This window comes from Oikopleura dioica, chromosome PAR, assembly GCF_907165135.1.
Source record: "Oikopleura dioica chromosome PAR, OKI2018_I68_1.0, whole genome shotgun sequence".
NCBI lineage: Eukaryota > Metazoa > Chordata > Appendicularia > Copelata > Oikopleuridae > Oikopleura > Oikopleura dioica.
This window is the reverse complement of record NC_137293.1, coordinates 2,611,994-2,629,774: the sequence shown is the minus strand read 5'-3', so window position 1 is coordinate 2,629,774 and position 17,781 is coordinate 2,611,994. Positions and strand designations below refer to the sequence as shown.

Sequence of the window (17,781 nt, the reverse complement as noted above, 5' to 3'; positions counted from 1 at the left end):
AAAGCGCAGAAATTCTTGAGAAAAAAGTGCCGTAGGCGTTTTCCACTTGTGGCCGCTGTTTAGGAATAAGATGAAGGATTTGTTTTCTATTTCCTCATTTTTTCAGCAAAATTTTATGAAGAACACAAAATTTTTATTTCTATTTTTGGCAATTCAACGTATCGACGCTTGTTTTTGGGGAAGAAATGAAGAAATATCTGAGAAAAACACCAATTCTTCAAAAATTTTCCCTTCAAAAAGTCCCCCGAGAATAAATACTCGACCAAAACCACCATCAAAAAGTATGCTTCCTTCACCGCAATAAGTTTTAGAATTTTTAAGAGAAAAAGAAGCCGAAGAAAAAACAAGCTCCTCCCCTAATTGACTATGTTGGCGACAAACCGAAATGGGAAAGTGTTCCACAAAAGGGAAAAGTTTGCACTGCCACCAGTACCGCAGCTGTTCCTTGCAAAGACCCGATAAAAGTCGGGGCCAAGTGCGATGAAAGAATGAACTGGAGTAATAATGGATACATCCAAAGTATCGTTCATTGCATCAAGAACCCAAAAGGAGGTGTCATCAGGAAAGAATTGCGGCAAGAATGCAATTATGATTCTGGAGTTCTAAAGGTGAATAGAAAAGAGAGGGGTTTTCTCTCTTTAAAAAATCATATTTCTAGTGCTGGCAACACTGGTCGACCACTGGCTGAGCTTAACAGAGCTCTTTTCTTACCGTTTTCATCCAAATAAAACGCCTTTACAAAACGTATTGATCCTTTCCTGATTCTTGATTATCTTCTTCTGCATCACCATTAACAACTGTTGTCACAGTGGTAGTGACTGTAGTAATTTTGACTCCTTCCTCGTCTTCTTTACTTTCGGAAAGTTCAGTTTTCTCAACTACGTGGTCGACTTCTCCTGGGTACTCCGAGAGAGAAAACTTGACGCACTTTGGTTTCGGAGCGATTTCAGGCTTTGGTGATTCTGGAACTGCTTCATCTCCTTTTTCGTCTGTCAGGGTTATTGTTGCAGGTTCCTCGTCTTCTACAAAAATAGAGTCCGTCGTTTCCTCTTTTTGTTCTTCCGTGATAACGGAAGGAACAGCTGTTTCGTCGGCGGGAGCTGCTTCACGTTGAGGTTCGTCTTGAGTAGTCGCGTCTTCATCGATAATGTCCGCATCTGTGTTGCAGTCACAGCAAGATTTTGATGAACTGAAACAATTAATTCAATATCATCTTAAAAAAATTTGTGAGTATTCTTTCAGTAAGACGAAATATGAGCAAAGCGCGAGAATCTTCGTAGTGATTTGAGCGAAAAATGCCGAAAAACCCTGAGGCAACAAAACAAGGCTTCTACGGAAGAGCCTTGGGCTCATACTAAGTTCGCAACCAAGCCATATTTTTACAGAATTTATAAAAAAAATGGAGATTGCAGAAACACTAAAATTTACGTTTTTCTTCGTAATATTGTTTTTTGGGTCGTTTCTAATAGATATGGAAAATGACAATGAGTATGCATCGATAACAGAGGAGTTTATAAGCGAAGAAGAAGAAATTCTAGAGACTTTTCAAAGAAGAAGACTAACTTTTAAACGAGCATGTTCAGTTTTGGGCTTTTTTGATGAAAATAAATAATCAAAAGAAAAATTCGATTTTCAGTAATAACAGTCTTTAAAAGCCCCTTTCAGCTTTACCTCTTATTCAAAAAACTCTTCAATCAAAACCACTTCCAACTCTTCAACAACTTCTGAAGCTCCATCAGCAGATTCACGACATAGATGCCGATCTTCCCGATTTCGAAGAATCAGAAGATTCTTGCATCGCAAATAGAGTAGCAAGAACAAGCATCTTCAATCTGACAGAAACAATGGATTTGATGATCTGTTTGCCACCAAAAAGCGGAACATCAAATTGGCAAAAAGCTCTTGATGTTCATTTTTTGAACTTGACAAAAGGAGACGACGCAGCAAGGGGGTTTCAGAGAGACATTAAAAGTGGAGCAACTGTTGTGGATGCAACGACGAACACACTGTATGAAGTTCTCCCAAGAGTCGAACCAACGATTCTTCATCGGTATACGAAAGAAAAGAAAGATCTTCGAAAAATTCTTACAGCATCGAAGAGAGTTGCCAACACAAGAAACGGTTCATTAAAAATTAAAATTTGGGTTTCTTTCAGCCAATCAGAAGCTAATATTTTTTCCGTCCACCAATCACGATAAGGCTTACTTCGGGTTAGTAGACTCTAACTCACGTTTTCTATCTAAAAACCGATCAAAGAAATCCTTTTTCGCGGATCCACTCAGCCTGGCATGACAAAATGCGGAGCAACAGACCAGGGAGCAGCGTGTATGACAAGTTTTTACCCTCGATCAAGCCTTTTCATCAGTTTTACGGAGAAATTCCAGACGGGTTGCGAACAACTTTCGAAGCTTTTGTTGAGTTTATTGCGAATAATCCAGGAGACACTCGACATAATCCTCACTGGAAGTCGATCTTCTACCGCTGTTCTCCCTGTGCCATGGATTATAACCTCATCACTCATTTGGAAAATAGCGAGGAAGAAATCGAGCTGTTGCTCAAAGAAATCGGGCTTTTTAGAAAAATCAACATCAGTGGTAAATACAGGTGGGACGAAAAGGCAAACAGGAAGGTTAAAGAAAATGAGGTCGATGATGAAGTTCAAGAAAAAGAAGAAGCAATAAGACCGCCCGATGAAATGAACTGGAAAAATATCCCGAGAGAAACGGCCATCGAAATTTACAGACACTACTTTACGGATTTCGTCATTTTTGGCTACTCAACTGACGATGTTCTCAAGTAAGGGCAAAAGTTTGACAACGTTTTTATAATCAAATCAAAGGTACATAAATTCATCAGATAAAAACCTTAAAAGGCCGCCTCAAAATATCCAAGAAATGTCGAAGAATCTGTTAAGAACATCTGTTAGGAACTATAAATCTGAAACTGACTTCATCTGTAATTAAAAATGTCTTATCATTTGTAAACAAATGCAATACTTTAATATATATCTCAAACAATATTTGTTCTTTCTATTGAAAAAAAAGTTGCTGGATCCGCGCTCCGACAGAACCTATTTCTCACAGAGCCATAAAATCTGATCGGACTAAGATTTTTCCACGATTCAAAAAGATTTGGAATCCTTGAAGTCTTTTCCTGCGAAAATCAAATAAATTGGCAGCGAATAGTTATCTGAAAACCGCCAGTTTTCTTCTAGTGACATTTCCTCCTAAATTTTTCGTTCAAATTTTATAAAAACTAGAATGCTATTATAGAGAATTGTCTGCTCTACAATTCCCATGATTCAGATTTTCCTTTAAGGCTTTCCTGATTTTTGTATGCTTGCCTGAAAAGAGCGCAGCGGATCATATCTGCAATTAGAATATTTCAAAATAAAGATATCAAAAAAATCCTAAAAGATCGCCAACCTTGATGTAGATGAAGAGGAAGAGCTTGAGGAAGATTTTCTTGATCCTTTTCCTTCACTTTGATTATCAACAACAGCATCAGCATTAGCATCAATCTTTTGTTTTTCCTCTTGTTTCTTCTCTTCATTTCCATTTTGATCATTGTCTTCTTCGACAGTCTTGTCAGGACTGTCTTCTTCAGCGCTCTTTGTTGTCTCTTCGAATTCGTCGATGACAATTTTTGGCGGCTCCATTAGACGCGGCGCTGCTTTCACCTGATTATCAAATTAGCAAACAGAGGGTTTAATTCATGGTTACCTCTGTAGAAGCAGTCACAATCGTAACATTAAGCTCAGCCTCTTCATTTCTTTTCTGCAAACTTTCACTTCTCTTTGGAGCGACTGGAGCAGCGCCGGATTTAAAATAAGCGCAAGTCAAGCACTTTTTCTCTTTGAAAAGACCTTCTTGCAGAACAGCGGCCTTTTCTTTTTGGTCCTTGACAATTTTGAGGACTTCGAGTTTTTGGAGATTTTCAGCCAATGGAAGGTGAGTCAAGAGGTTTCCTTCGAGATGGAGTTCCTTAAAAGCATTTTTATGTTTTTTTGTCTTGAGATTTTGAGAAAAAAAAACCTTTAATTTCGAGCATTTTGAGATGTTCTCCGGAAGCGTTGCCAATTTGTTATCAGCTGCTTTGAGTACTTGTAAATTGCCAAAAGCGCTGATCGTTTCTGGCAGTTCTTTGAGCCCCAGACCCGAGATATCCAAACTGGCGATGTTGTTCCCCGCCAAGAGTCCAAGACTGGTGACTTTTGTCCCCGAGACGTTGAGGATTTTCAAACTCTGCATTGTCCAAACAAAATCGGGAATTTCCATGATTCCCGTTTGCGATAAATCAAGTCGCTCCAGTTTGCTCAATTTCGCCAATTCAGCTGGAATCGCTGTAAATGTTGAGTTTTTCGAAATGTTGATTTCGACGATGTTCTCGTTGAGCCAGAATTTCGAGTCGATAGTCGTGATGGAATTGTCGCTGAGATCGACATGTCGGACGGATTTTCTTGCGCCAGAGCTTATCAGCGCTTTCGGAATCTCCTGGTGAGCTTTTTGACTTTCATCAATAGTCTCTTTCGGGAGAGGCTTTCCGCCGCAATTTCCCATCTAAAATCAACAAGTCAAATAATTTTCTTTTCATCAGATTCAAGTCTCAATGACACAGTATAATCATATAAAACAGGGCAATTATTTGACTCTATTATCATTGTCTCTGCTGTCGATTGTCTTAGGTGAGTCAACTTAAGGGCACTCCTCTCAATATAAATTTTTTAAATAGTCAGAATCAAGGCAGTCTTTAAAAAATCCTAAAAATTTTGCCTGAAAGCTTAATTTGAAAACTTCATTATTTTGCAAGAAATCGCTCTAGAATTCGTTTTATAGGGTGATACCCTTAATTCAAGCTACAAAATAGCAAAAACTAGGAAGAAATGCGTCTTCGTAAATATTCTCTTTTGAAATGAAAAAAGTCAAATCATCGAATGATTCCAGCTTTTAAGATGTAAGAACACTGTATGATGAATTTGGAAAGGTGAATATCCTGCGCTGAGCGGTTTTCCGCCGAAAAGGTAAATTTGAACACGGATTGGGCAAACATATACAGAAGGTGACCCCTTCCCCCCGCTCCTGCTGCAATAAAACTAAATTTATTTCATCTCAAAATCGATAACAAGCTAACTTTCTTTGATAAGCTTCAAGCTGGTCATTGCAAAACTTAATTGATACGCAATCCAAGCCAAATAAGACCTAGAGATAATTTCAAAATTTTATTTATTTCTTTCCGACCTTTATTTTTAAAATTCTTGTTTTGGAAGAATAATTTTTATTCAAGTTTATTCAAAAAAAAAATAAATGAAAATGTTAAAAAAAAGAACTAATCAAGAAAATGAATGATATTTGAATTCCAATTCTTCTTTATTTGCAGTGTGGATTGAATTTGACATCACCTTTGTAAAAGACATTTGTCTTTTTATTGCTGCGGGAAATTGCTGCCGAGACGCGGGTCACGTTGAAGGTGAGTGAACTCAGTCTTGTCATTTTGAAAGTCTTTTTTTTTATTATTTATTTTCTGATGAGATTTGAAAGAGCAACGGTTGGACTATGCAAACCCTTTTGATAATCAGAGTATTGAATCATTTTAGAATGATGATTGAAATATGAGTTGCGCGGCTTTTTATTTCAAACAGGCGCCAAAAGAGGGCGCTCAGTGCTCGATATTCACAGCGAGAGACCATGAAAAGATAACTAATTTGATGAAGGATCAACTGATCAATATCAATTTTTGACCATGCGAAAAAAGAACGAGTCGGTCGGCGCACAAATCTAGCACTTCACATGTCATTGCTTGCGGCGCTTTCTGAAGTCTAAAATAAAGTTGAAAAGGCTCAAAATAAAAGCTGAAAACGAAAGAATTTAACATGACAAGAGGTTGACGAAAAATGGAAAATAGAGAGATAAATCTTATACTCTTATTTTTTCTTATTTTCTTCGCAACGATTGATGTTATTCTCTTTTTGGAGGCAACGGATGCAGAATCTTTACAGGGAATATTTCCGCCGACAAGATTGAGTCCTGAAGGAAAACAGATTGAAGAGAAACAGATTGAGGAACTGCCTCCAGCTGAGAATGTTCTTCTAGCGACAGCATACAGAACTGGGTCTTCGTTTTTGGCAGAGATTTTCAATCAAAATAATGAAATTCTCTACGTAAGTCTTTTGCTTCCACTACAATTCAATTTGATATTTTTTCTTAGCTATTCGAGCCTGATCACAACCTGTTTACAAAAAAGAATGGACATTATATTATTACAGAGCAACAATGGGTTTCATTCATCCTTGATCTTTTTCAATGCAAATTTACCAATCCTTACTTAATTCAACGCCCAGAAGGGGATAAAATCATATTTGAAGAGAGGGACCGACTCCTGGCAGAAAAATTTTGCGATCGAGGGAGAAACTGCAGGCCGATAAGAATAAACGAGGTGGAAGATCTTTGTCGGAAAAAGAAGAGAGTTATCAAGACTATCAAAGTAGCAAACATAGATGTTTTGTTAAAAGAAGCAGAGCGAAGAAAAATTGATTTGAGAGTTTTGCTCTTTTTCAGGCAAAATTTTTTTTTTTTTAGTTTTCTTTAAAATTTGTTTTTAGGGACTCAAGGCCAGTATTTTTGAGCAGAAAAAAGGCCGGAGCTCTAATTAACTATTATTCGAATATCAATCGCTTTTGCACTGAAAAATTGGAACAACACGCTTTTTATGAAGAGAACTTTCATTTGCGCTCAAGATTGATGTCCTTGAAATTCGAAGAATTCGCGCTTCATCCAATAAAGAACGCAAATGATGTTTATGATTTTCTGAAATGGAATTGTCCGCCGAATATTCATGACTGGATCCAGAAAAATACAGCAGGAAGTTTAGGTCTATTTTTATTTGTGACTTGAACCTTAATTTTATCATAGGGCCAGCAAAAGAGTACGGAACTTCAAGAAATTCTTCAGAAATTGTGTCTCAATGGAAAGATCAGATCAGCGAGGAAGAGAAATTCTTGGTTGATCTTGTGTGTAAAGATTATTTAAATGCTTTAAAATATAACTGACCTAATAAGCAAAATAAAAGGACTTAGTCGTGACAAAAAAATAATAATTATTTGTGGAAAATTCAAATTTTCTTGATTCGGGCGTTTTTGAACTTGTTTGTTTCTTTTCAAAAAGCTGATGTTGATGATTTTTCAATTCCGATATTGTTCGCCTGTTGAGTTGACAAACAAAAAACAAGGAAGCATTCCGTGTCAAACTGAATCACACCGAGTCGGTGTGAAAAAAAAAGAATGGAAAATTCACATAGCATTCCAGAGTTAGACTCGCCATCAGGTAATTCCTGAATCTATATCAGTCGTAAGTTTATTACCATCACGTTTTTTGATATCGTTATTCAAAACCAGACTCTATATCATTCAGTTATGTTCAGAATGGACTTTTAGTGAGTGATTTAAAATATTTGTCTTGACGGTAATGACAACTTGCATGTGTGTATATTGAACAATTATGCGCTTATATGATTCGATTGATATTTAACTTAGGTAACCCTAAGTAACCCTAGACTTGACCCCGGCATCTTAGGACCGAGGGGCAGAAATTGTACAATTGTACTACCGGCATGGGTGCCCACGCGCTTTCTCATCGTTCCTTGCCCGGGGATGAATCGAAATGGCGCCTCCAAGATGTGACGCAACTTTTTTCATCTGTAGTTTTACGAAAGCGAATAACTCTTCCCGATCGAGGGGAAGACAAATAAAGTAATTATCGGTTTTTATGAGAGGAAAAAACACACCATTCATCGGTGATCTGAAGTTCCCAGAGAAGTAGAGAAATTCACCACGGAAGAATACACAAACTCTTTAGACTTGGAGCGTCATGCAAAAAATCTCCCGGAAAGGGACATCCCTTTTAAATATGCTTGTAAAGGGTCACAAGTAAGAATTTTGAGCATTTTGTCAAAGCAGGCCTTGAATATTTAGATTGACACTGCTCTGTATATGTCTTATTTTGCTGAATATTCTCCAGTATTCAAGATACGACTCGGTCACTTGCCAAAATATACGATTGTCGAATAATTTGCACGGAGAATTATTTGAAAGGAAAGAGAATCCAAAGGATCAGAACGAGAAGGAAGACTTCTGGGATAATGGCAAAGAAGACGGAGGCCTCATTGCTCTTCAATCTATCTTCGACGCGATAGAAGACACGGAAGTTCCACTCCAGGATATTCCGATAAAACACAGGCACTCGGCTTTATCCGCCCTTAAGGGGGTAGTCATCGGTTTTGAGAAAACCGGAATTTAAATTTTCTTTCCAGATTCTGAGAGCTCGTCAGAAGAGCTACAGAATTCGTGTTGATCATTTTTCTCAAATTTCAGAGGAAAGCTTTCAAAATTGCGCTTGAAAAGTGAGATTTTGATGAAAAATTTGAGTTTTATTTTTTTTTAATTTTTGATTAATTTCAATCGGACTCGAAAAATTTCTATATTGACGACTCCCCCCTTAATTTGGGTTTCGATGGAATCAGACTGATTCCATCAGTCATCTTTATTATTGACACTTGCTTTGTTTATTCTCCATAAAAACCAAATTATTGGAAAAGCCGTTTAAAAGTGTATTATTGGTGGTGAGCACACCGAGCTCAAGTCATGAAACGCTTCAAGAGGTGTCATCGGATATCCGCATGATGCACCGTCACATGGCGCGTCTTGCAATGAAGCTCAATCCATCATTAAAAGTCGACGTTCAGTTCTATGGCAACTTTCCTGACCCAAACGAGAACGTTTTCGACGATTTTCGTGTTACTTCTTACATGCCATTAGCTTCTCTTCAAAATGCCTACGAGGGAAAGTGGTCGCAGTACAGTGCTATTTTCTGGATCGCAAACAGCCTCAACATCATTGACATAACAACGATTCAAGATGGAATAGAAACTGTTTCCACTAGCTCTCCAGGAAAGCGGTAGAACATTAAGGAACTAAGACTTAAGATACACCTCCTCATTCCAATAGTTACCAGTTACTACTCAGATCAGGATCTTAAAGATTTTCGTTACCGAACAAAGGAACGCTTTTGTGTGGTAATGCAGTAAATGGCAAATCTTGCGTCGCTGACGCAATGATGTTCACTCCTGAAACTGGAAAAATGATTTACATGCGAATAAGATCGTCGATGGGGATAATCGCATCAATATCTCAAAAATATACACAGCCATCTTCGATCATTAACCCATTAAGTGGTTTCTTGGGATCAGAGTCATTCGAAATTCGCTTCAACAAAAAGATGAACTTATCTCTGGATAAAATATCCAAAGCATATCAACGTAAACGCTTTTCTTTTGTTCAAATAGATGTCATTACTAATTCAGTTTTCACTGCGCATTCAACGAAACGAAATCTACCAAAATATCTTCGTGAAACGCAGATTGTCTCGCAACAAAAACGAGTCAAATTTATACAACCTCCGTCTTGCAGCGGAGATGGTTTCGTCAGTTTCATTAAATCGAGCCGGAAGGGCTCTTTTCGGCGAGATGAGATTCGCAAATATTACATGGAAATTTTAAAGAAGCAATACCAGGACTCCTTCCATCTGTTCTTTCTTCTTGGAAGTCCATCGTCAAAAGGAAAGGCTACGGATACTTACCTACATAGAATACCTAATATTTCGATCTATGACATTCAGGGTTCTGAATCTGAGCTGAAAATCAGAAGTCGAGTCGAGTCGAGTCGAAAGGCTACCTGAAAATCCCAAGTCGAGTCGTGTCGAGTCGAAAGCGTTTTTGAAATCGCTAGTCGAGTCGAGTCGAGTCGACTTAATCGATTTATTAGTCGAAAAGTCGAAAAACTGGAAAATATATATAAATTTAGTCGAAAAAGTCGAAAATTAGTCGAAAAGTCGAAATTTAGTCGAAAAGTCGTAAGCAAAATTGTGATTATTTTCGACTTTTTCGACAAGATTTTCGACTTATTCGACTAGATTTTCGACTTTTTCCTCAACATTGCTCTCGACTTTTTCGACTAGTCGACAATCTAGTTGACTCATAGGGTCAAGTCGAGTCGAGTCGAGTCGACTAATTTTTCCAGCCAGTCTAGTCGAGTTGAGCTAGTCTTTTCGACGAAGACTCGACTCGACTTCGACTTTAGTCGAAACTCGACTAGTCGATTTAGAACCCTGTCATTGACAATATCTGGTGAGCTATAACAAGAGGAAAAATGGCTAACTGACGAAATCAAAGCTGAGAGCGAAAAACACAATGACATAGTGCTATATGATTATGAAGACAATTATGAAAACTTGCCAATGAAAACATTTGCTGGTTATCAATTTTTCAATGATCGCTGTATGAAGAAAAAATATGCGATCTTCCACGACGACGATATTTTCATAAAGCTCAACGAGCTGGAGGGTCAATTAAAAAAGTTGGATCCGTCCGTACCTGAAATAAAGTGTTTAAAAGGTTGGCCTTCATTTGAATCACAATAACGCGACAAATATTTAAAGGAAAATGCATCCCTGAAGCGCCAGCAATGTACTTCGGAAAATACTATACCTGGATTGACCTCTATCCTCCAATGTACTTTATTCCCACCTATAGTAACGGGCAAGCAACCGCTCTCACAGCATCAGCAGCAAGAAAAATATATGAAGCGGCAAAGGAAACGGATTACAGAGAGTTCCGCATCGAGGATATGCTCTACACGGGGATCCTACGTGTTAAAGCAGGCATCTCTAAGATCTCTGGGATGGTGCTTCAAGATGGCGGATCGGTCAGTTGGCACAAACAAGGAATGTCTGATGAAAGTCTTTTCTTCCAAAACCTAACCCTACTTTACAAGAATAACGAGCTTTCGCTTAGAGCAATGCAATAAACACCACAGTTCAACCGCTTGTTTTCATCTGCAAGTCGCCAGCAATTCGAAGCATCTAAAGACCCATAATTGGAGAAGCTTTTAACGTAGCGCGTGATAAAGAAAACCAGTGGGTTGAATATGACCACAAAATTGGCAAGAAGAAGTAATCAAAAGTTTCTAGAGCCCTTTTCAGAGCATGCTTGGTTGTAAATCAGCTTTCTTCATAGAAATACTTCTCTTGTTCGTGTTTCTTGAATTCTAAACGAAAATATGGTCGTCAACGAATGCTTCAAATTGTCAAGAGCCATCTTGAAAATAAAGTTTTCTCGTTTTCTCTTTAAAAAATAAAATATGGATAAAATCATTTTATTGTCACCAGAAGTGTTTATTTTTCGATCAGAGAATACTTTGTCGAGAGATTTGAGACATCCACAGATCAGGGAACGAATCATCGTTCATGGTGCAGGAGAAACCCATCAAAGTCGAGACGAAGTAGTCATCGGACAGGAGCGTAAATTGGCTTTTAGTTCCACAGTCGATTTGGGTGTTGTTTGCGCCTCCTGAGGGATGGCATCCGCTGTAAGGGGCGATTCCAGAAACGGCTTTGAAATCGTAGCATGGCCATCGGTTCCCTTAAAAATTTTCTTAAAGAAAAGCTGGTTTGCCTTAAAACAAACCGTCAGAATCAAGGAAAGCAACGGTCACGAGTTCGTGAGCCTTGGGTCCGATGACTTGAAAGTCCAAAACTGATCCGGCCGTTTTTCTAAAGTCGTTTACAGTTTCCATGAAGTGTCCGTCCAAATCGTTCGAAAGCGGATCCGCAGCTAAAATAAGAAGAAATAAAGCGCCGCTCGCGAAATTCTAAAAATAGAACTCATTCCGAAACGGTCTTACTTTCGAAGCCAGTACACTGGAGGGCGAAGTCGTTGCCAGTTCCGCAAGTTTCGTTGCCGAACTTGTCCATCTTCGCCATTGCTTCGTCCCAGAAAATGACCATGTCGAAGCTGTCGCTCGTGATTCCGGGATAACCAAAGACGGAAAATTCGTTCAGGCCACGAGTTGAAGGGGACTCGATGAATGCTCCGCCACCGATGAAAGCGTGCTAGAAATTATTAGTGAAAGAAAATCATGAAAGAGAGTGCGCAAAGTCTCCAAAATCGTCTGAAAGGTCATTTATAGAAGGCGGATGGGTCCTCGCAGCCAATCAGGGGGCAGAAAACTCAATCTCCTAAAAACAGCTCAGAATTGGGATGAAGATACCTTGATATGCTCGATGGTACTCTCCATTTTGTAAGTGATTGAACAGGTCGCGTTACTAAGACTATAGAAAAGATCAAAATTTCAACCATTAAAAATTTTTAAACTGCTTTTTTTTTCTTTATGATTTTCGCTTGATTTTCTCTCTTTTTCCTGTATCCTCCAGCTCCAAAGTCCTCTGGCTTATCAAACTGGATAAAACTACCGCACGGGTTGCCAGTGTCAGCAACAGCATCGCCATCGTTCCAGTCAACGCTTTGGAAAGCATTGCTGACCGAAAAAGCGGAAAAACTAAAAGCAAGCTTCATTTTTCGCGTTTCAAAAAACGTTTTTTACCTTTTTTCAAGATCGACTTCGCGGTTTTATTTGAAGCAAGCATTATTTTTAGAGCACGAAATTGGTCTTTGTCAGAACTGGGTCAATCAAGACAAAATTAGAACTTTTTAAAAAAGAACGCAAAAATGGTCTAATTTTAAATGTCTACCATTGTTAATGGCAGCCTTTTTAGACGTTCCAATGAACTCTAAGCTTTTCGCAATAATCAGCATAAAAAATCTCAATTAATTCAGAGGAAATGTGATCTCATAAATCCAGGGTTGTCTTCATCCTCGTTCAGAAGAGAAATGATTTCCCAGCCTAAGGAACAGTTAATTAGTCTTGACGCCATAGCCACTCGGATCACCGAGCGAGTCTTATTAAAACGATTCCACGATTTTTTTTTTCATCTTATTTTCGTTATTTTTAGAGAGGGAGAAAAAAAAACAGGAAAGCGCGTTCAAAATCTTAGAGGATTTTATGACTAATATAGTAAGGATACGTGGCCTTAAGGATGGACAAGGGGCGCAAGGGTCTGGAAGTAAAGGACAAAGAAGGCTCCCCATTTTCGATTGAAAAAATTGATAGAGATTATGTTGAATAAACAGGAATAGAGTATGAAAGACTGTACCTGCTTATTCATCTGACAAATATTCAATTTTAATATTTCCATTAATAAGGCATTAGTTTATCCAGTCTTGTATTGAACCATTTCCCTTTTCCTAACCGCAAACTAATAGACTCAGGCTCTCAAAATTCAAATATTAATCGAACTTATAATTTTTAAGTGAAATAGTTATATTTAAACCTATATTAGAGAGGGTGACAAATGCTCCGAATCTGACGCCAGATGAAGCTTGAGCGCGTAATACGAGTCAAAGCCGCAGTTTCTAATTTTTCAAAAAAGAGATCCAACGGCCCTCGATTGACGAGTTATTTTCAATTCGAAGAAACGAAAGAGAGAGAAGCGAAAATTGAAAATGAGTTTGAACGAAACAGAATTTGGCGAATTTAAAGACAAAATGGCGGAGTACATTTCTTCCGACCCGTTCCACGAGTCCCTCTTACGATCAAAAATGGACGAAAAAGAAGAAATGGCCAGCTTACTTAGGGATTCTTTCGTGTTAATTAAAAATTCTTCGCTGAATCCGATCGAGAAAAATCAAATTGTGATGCTTCAGAACCAAGCCTTATCCTTCAAAAAAGCGTTCAATTGCCTGAAAAATGACATGGAAAAGCTTAAGACGAATGACAGTATAGGCTGCTTGCCTTTTTATGATCCTCTTATGTAAGTTTTTATTTATCAAGCGCTATCAGGAGGATGGGAAAATCAGGGATGCTTTTTTCATCGTTTACCATCGAGATCGACCACCGAAAATTTCAGGCAAAGTTATAGTTCCTTTTTCAACAAAGCCGTTCCCAAAGTAGTACGTTCTTGTGTTACATTCTGCGCCGGAAAGTTCGATTTTAATCCGATCAAATCTCCAGCCATCGCCGTCTGTTTCTGAGATGTCGATTGAGACAATTGGTTCTTAATTTGGTAATAAGTTATTTATAAGAATTTTGAATTCGATTTACCCAAAAAAAAAAGATAATGGTCGAGATACAGGACGTCCGTTTCACCTAATTCATGTTCATTCTTGTTTCGGTCTTCCAAGTTAATCCAACTCGAATAAGCTCCGTCTCTCCCTTTGAGCCTTAATAATATATTTTTATCATAAAAAACTTATTAAAAATTATGTTTTCATACCTTAAACCAATCGTTCCATCGCTATTATCGTCCTTCGTGGCCGATGAGGTCATAGAGGTTATGACCGTTTTAGCAGGGCAACCATAAATTGCAGCAAAAAGAGTTGTCCAAATCCTCATGCTAAAATGTTATAAAAAGAAAGTCACAAAGGCTAAAGGAAAAATATTTCATACTGTAGTGAGTACTCTCCACTAGTTTTAGGAGTCCTAAAAAGACTGAAATGCGATTCTTTATCCTTGATTATATAGATCCCGGCAACACCCAACAAATATTTTGGAATCTTTCAAAAATAAGCTCAGAATTCAAGGTCACAATTGCGAAATGTCAAATAAGCAAATCCTAGAAAAGGAGTAATTTCATCATTTTAACTTATCTATTGAATTAAGGAACATCTGCTGCCAATCTGACCAATCTTTCTGCGAAACTCGGTGCAACAGCTCAATTTGCGTTGAAAAAGAAGGTCAGCCACGGAACTGCGTGAATGGACACTGGATTGAAAGTCAGCCAGAAGCGAGCATTTCGTTTCAGAATTCTGATAAAATCGCATTTGCTCTTATGGCATTGTCGATAATTCTTCTTGCCCTGCTGTTATTCGTCTTTTGCAATAGAATGAGGCAGAATCGGCTTGGACAGACGACCAGATTAAAGGTACAATTGACGTCATTTTTAAGGGTGTCTCTTTTTTATTCTAAGATGAAAAATATTTAAGTGCAAAACCGACTTTTTCAATCAAATGATTCATGGAATAATTTTGGACTTGAATTGGATTAACGGTCGCTACCACCTTAATCAGAAAATCTAGGTCCACTGCCACCTCGTCGCATCCATGCTTGCCTGGTATCTTTCTTCCGTCCTAAAAACCCTGATCCATCACCACCTTGCCTCAGAATCCTCAATCGTCTTCGACCCAGCCGCACTCGAATCAATCCTCCCCCAAACCGGCCAATTTCTCCTCGACAAAGAACTCGATTCACAACGATTCAACCCAAGTTTTGTCGAAAAAATGGTCTCAATTCAAAAAAGCTGCATCATTGCCGATTTTTTATCGCATTTCTTTTGGCTCGCTGTTATTACCTGGAGCTTTATCGAAGCCTTGCAATTGCTGTATGTGTATCACTTTAGTATTTTCGAAGAATCGGAGGTCCGGAACATCTTGATTCTTCTGATTGGATGGTTGGTGCCGGCAGCACTGACTGTTGGGAAATATATTTGCTATATTCTGGGATGGGTTCTTTCTTTCTTTAGGCTTTCTGTTCTATTATTGCTAGTTTTTCCAAGCCCCCATAAAAACCCATAAAAAGGCACCAACAGAGGATACTCTTGTTTTATCAAAATGCTCCCTGGATGGAAATGTCAAATGCGATTTATTCCTTAATTTCCTTCCGATCAGTAAGCTTATCTTTCCCCAAGCCTTCGGCAAATAATTCTAGATCTCATGCTTTGCACTGGTTTCCTGGCGCTCATTACTCTTCTCATCAATATAACAAGACTATCGTTACGCGTGAATCGCTGCCGGTCTGAAATCTTTCTCAAGAACGCAAAGAGCGTTTTGAGCTTGATCGTTTTATTTGGAATCGTTCATTTGGTTGTTTTCTTTCATTTTGACGCTCGGTGGTGGAGTGCGTTTATCAATATTCTCGAAAGCACTCAAGGTACTCTTACTCTTAGGTAGGCGAAGATAAAATATTTTTCTTTCAGGGATTTTCATGACGCTTTTTTGGGGAATACTGACTTCGGAGTTCAGAAGTTTTTTCAAAGACAAGATTCGGAGAAGATCAGTAAGGAACTCAATTGTAAGTTACTTATAATGAGATACTTTATTCACTATTGATCTCATAATGATTTTCAACGGTTAAATATGTGTAAGTGCGACAAAACTATTAAGTTTGCGATTGTAGATAGTCATAGTAAGTCAAATAGCTTATGAATTGGAAAAAAATTTGTTTACATCTTTTGAACTTTTTATTATGGTTCCTGTTTTAGTAGCAAAAACAACGTAACTTTCTCAGAAAACCAACGTTGATTCTTCTTTATTGAGAATTTTTTTTAGAATACGAATAATCCAAAAACAGCTTCAGTCATATTACAGGTAGAGAGAGCATGTCAACTTCACTAATCTACCATGGAGTTGAGCTCTAAAGGGAGATTGGAGAATCTGAGCGACGCTGGCCCTGAGCGTCGCTCAATCTGGAGCGCGCGCAATTTCGCGGCAAGAGCACCTAGTCATTGCAAAAATCCTTGTCGGCTCTCTGATTGGCCGAATCATCAGAAAATCTCGAGATTCACATCTTCAGAATCTCGAGATTCTCCTCAAGCGCAAACCAGGCGCTAAGGAAAATTTCAAGACTTCCCCGAGAGTGATCTGCGCGGGAAACGGGGAAGCGGATCGGAGGCCTTCTCCCTAAAGCGTTCAACTCTATGGTAACTAACTTTCACTAACCCTGTCTATACCTAGATGTCACCTTACTAACAACATAAAACTGCTACATGACCTTGAGAAAATGCATGAACATCAGTTTTCAGGGCTCGAGAAGTGAAGGTCCAAGAAGATGCTCGAATGAACTGTATAATCAGATCCTGTAATTACAAAACACACTTTTATCGAGCGAATAGAACTTGAGCTCTAACATGGAAAACGCTTGTATCTCAAAACAAGATAAGAGAAGAAAGACGATATGACTTGTGTTTGACGTAAGCAGGACTTTGCCAACGCCCCACATTTTTCGACGAGAATTCTTGAGTAATTATTTGTCAAAAATTAAAGTCGATAATATTTTCGCGAGCGCATTTTTGAGGGCAACAAGTATTTCAGAATCTTTTAATTGCTATTTATTGAATAATTCTTGAGAATCAAGTATAGGCTATACTGTATAGCGGGTCGAATTTTGAGACAATTTTTAACAAAATTTGATTGGCCGTCAGGGCGAACGCGGCAATCTGATTGGTCTGAGGTTTGACAAGAATTTTATAAAAATAATTGCATCGACTTTTTCTTCCTTTTTTCAACTAATTGCTTATAAAAATTTTAATTTTCTTACATTTCATTTCAAACAACGAGGCTGACTTGATTTTGAAGAAAGAAGCGACCTCCTTATTCAAATGATTCGAAGGTCCTCCTCCTCCTGCTGGAGCTCAGAATAATGCGATTTGGAGCACTCTGAATTTTGAAATCGCCGCCCAGGCGGTGCGGTAGAATTTCGTTTCGAAATCTTCCAAAGAAGCTCCACCGCGAAAAAACACCGTTGAGCGGTCCGAATCCGCCCGCGGCAGAAATTTTCATTTTCCGCTGCCCAGCACCACCACGATCGCGGATCGCGTGTGCGTTTTTGAAATTACCAGGGGCACTTTTCAGTGTTGAAAAATAGAAAAGTCAGCTTTCCGGCCGCTTAAGGACCCTCCTGACGATAATTAACTTCGTTTACTATTTTCCAGAGAGAGAATTTTGCTGAAGACGCCTTTTTAACTCGGAAGCGATTTCTTATCAGTAAGTGAATAATGCAAGGGCGGACCCTTGAAGACAGCGGGAATTATGTAGTCTTATACTTGAGCCTCGTTGATAAGGAGAGCGACACATGTTCATAGCAGCGATGGATAAATAAAATATGAAGTAAAAAGCGCGTGT

At 38.5% G+C, this 17,781-nt stretch overlaps 6 protein-coding genes across 6 annotated transcripts in view; 3 read left to right on the top strand and 3 right to left on the bottom strand.

The window, feature by feature from the left end:
* Positions 1-70: 70 nt before the first annotated feature.
* On the top strand, positions 71-740 carry LOC145701195 (uncharacterized). The gene is made up of 3 exons (XM_081778422.1): positions 71-281; positions 322-608; positions 659-740. The coding sequence occupies exons 1-3, from the start codon at positions 71-73 to the stop codon at positions 686-688; spliced, it is 528 nt and encodes a 175-aa protein (XP_081634548.1). The 3' UTR covers positions 689-740.
* LOC145702345 (uncharacterized) lies at positions 721-4,561 on the bottom strand. The gene is made up of 4 exons (XM_081779565.1): positions 4,035-4,561; positions 3,723-3,983; positions 3,426-3,679; positions 721-1,189 (listed from the first exon to the last, which is right to left on the bottom strand). Exons 1-4 carry the CDS (start codon positions 4,557-4,559, stop codon positions 736-738), a joined length of 1,494 nt encoding a protein of 497 aa, XP_081635691.1. The 5' UTR covers positions 4,560-4,561; the 3' UTR covers positions 721-735.
* Positions 2,268-2,963, top strand: LOC145704932 (carbohydrate sulfotransferase 12-like). The gene is made up of 2 exons (XM_081782392.1): positions 2,268-2,796; positions 2,840-2,963. The coding sequence occupies exons 1-2, from the start codon at positions 2,297-2,299 to the stop codon at positions 2,961-2,963; spliced, it is 624 nt and encodes a 207-aa protein (XP_081638518.1). The 5' UTR covers positions 2,268-2,296.
* Positions 4,562-11,218: 6,657 nt separating the features above from the next.
* LOC145703435 (uncharacterized) lies at positions 11,219-12,157 on the bottom strand. Its single transcript, XM_081780792.1, has 4 exons — positions 12,098-12,157; positions 11,732-11,939; positions 11,515-11,661; positions 11,219-11,469 (listed from the first exon to the last, which is right to left on the bottom strand). Exons 1-4 carry the CDS (start codon positions 12,122-12,124, stop codon positions 11,234-11,236), a joined length of 618 nt encoding a protein of 205 aa, XP_081636918.1. The 5' UTR covers positions 12,125-12,157; the 3' UTR covers positions 11,219-11,233.
* A 397-nt stretch (positions 12,158-12,554) lies between these two features.
* The window catches only part of LOC145703436 (myosin light chain 3, skeletal muscle isoform-like), a 40,699-nt gene continuing 35,472 nt past the window's right edge, over positions 12,555-17,781 (top strand). The window contains exon 1 of the mRNA XM_081780794.1: positions 12,555-12,558. Coding sequence (XP_081636920.1) covers positions 12,556-12,558 — 3 coding nt within the window. The 5' untranslated portion in view covers position 12,555. The remainder of the gene's footprint in view (positions 12,559-17,781) is intronic.
* LOC145705277 (uncharacterized) lies at positions 13,732-14,254 on the bottom strand. The gene is made up of 3 exons (XM_081782732.1): positions 14,160-14,254; positions 13,988-14,106; positions 13,732-13,940 (listed from the first exon to the last, which is right to left on the bottom strand). The coding sequence occupies exons 1-3, from the start codon at positions 14,210-14,212 to the stop codon at positions 13,762-13,764; spliced, it is 351 nt and encodes a 116-aa protein (XP_081638858.1). The 5' UTR covers positions 14,213-14,254; the 3' UTR covers positions 13,732-13,761.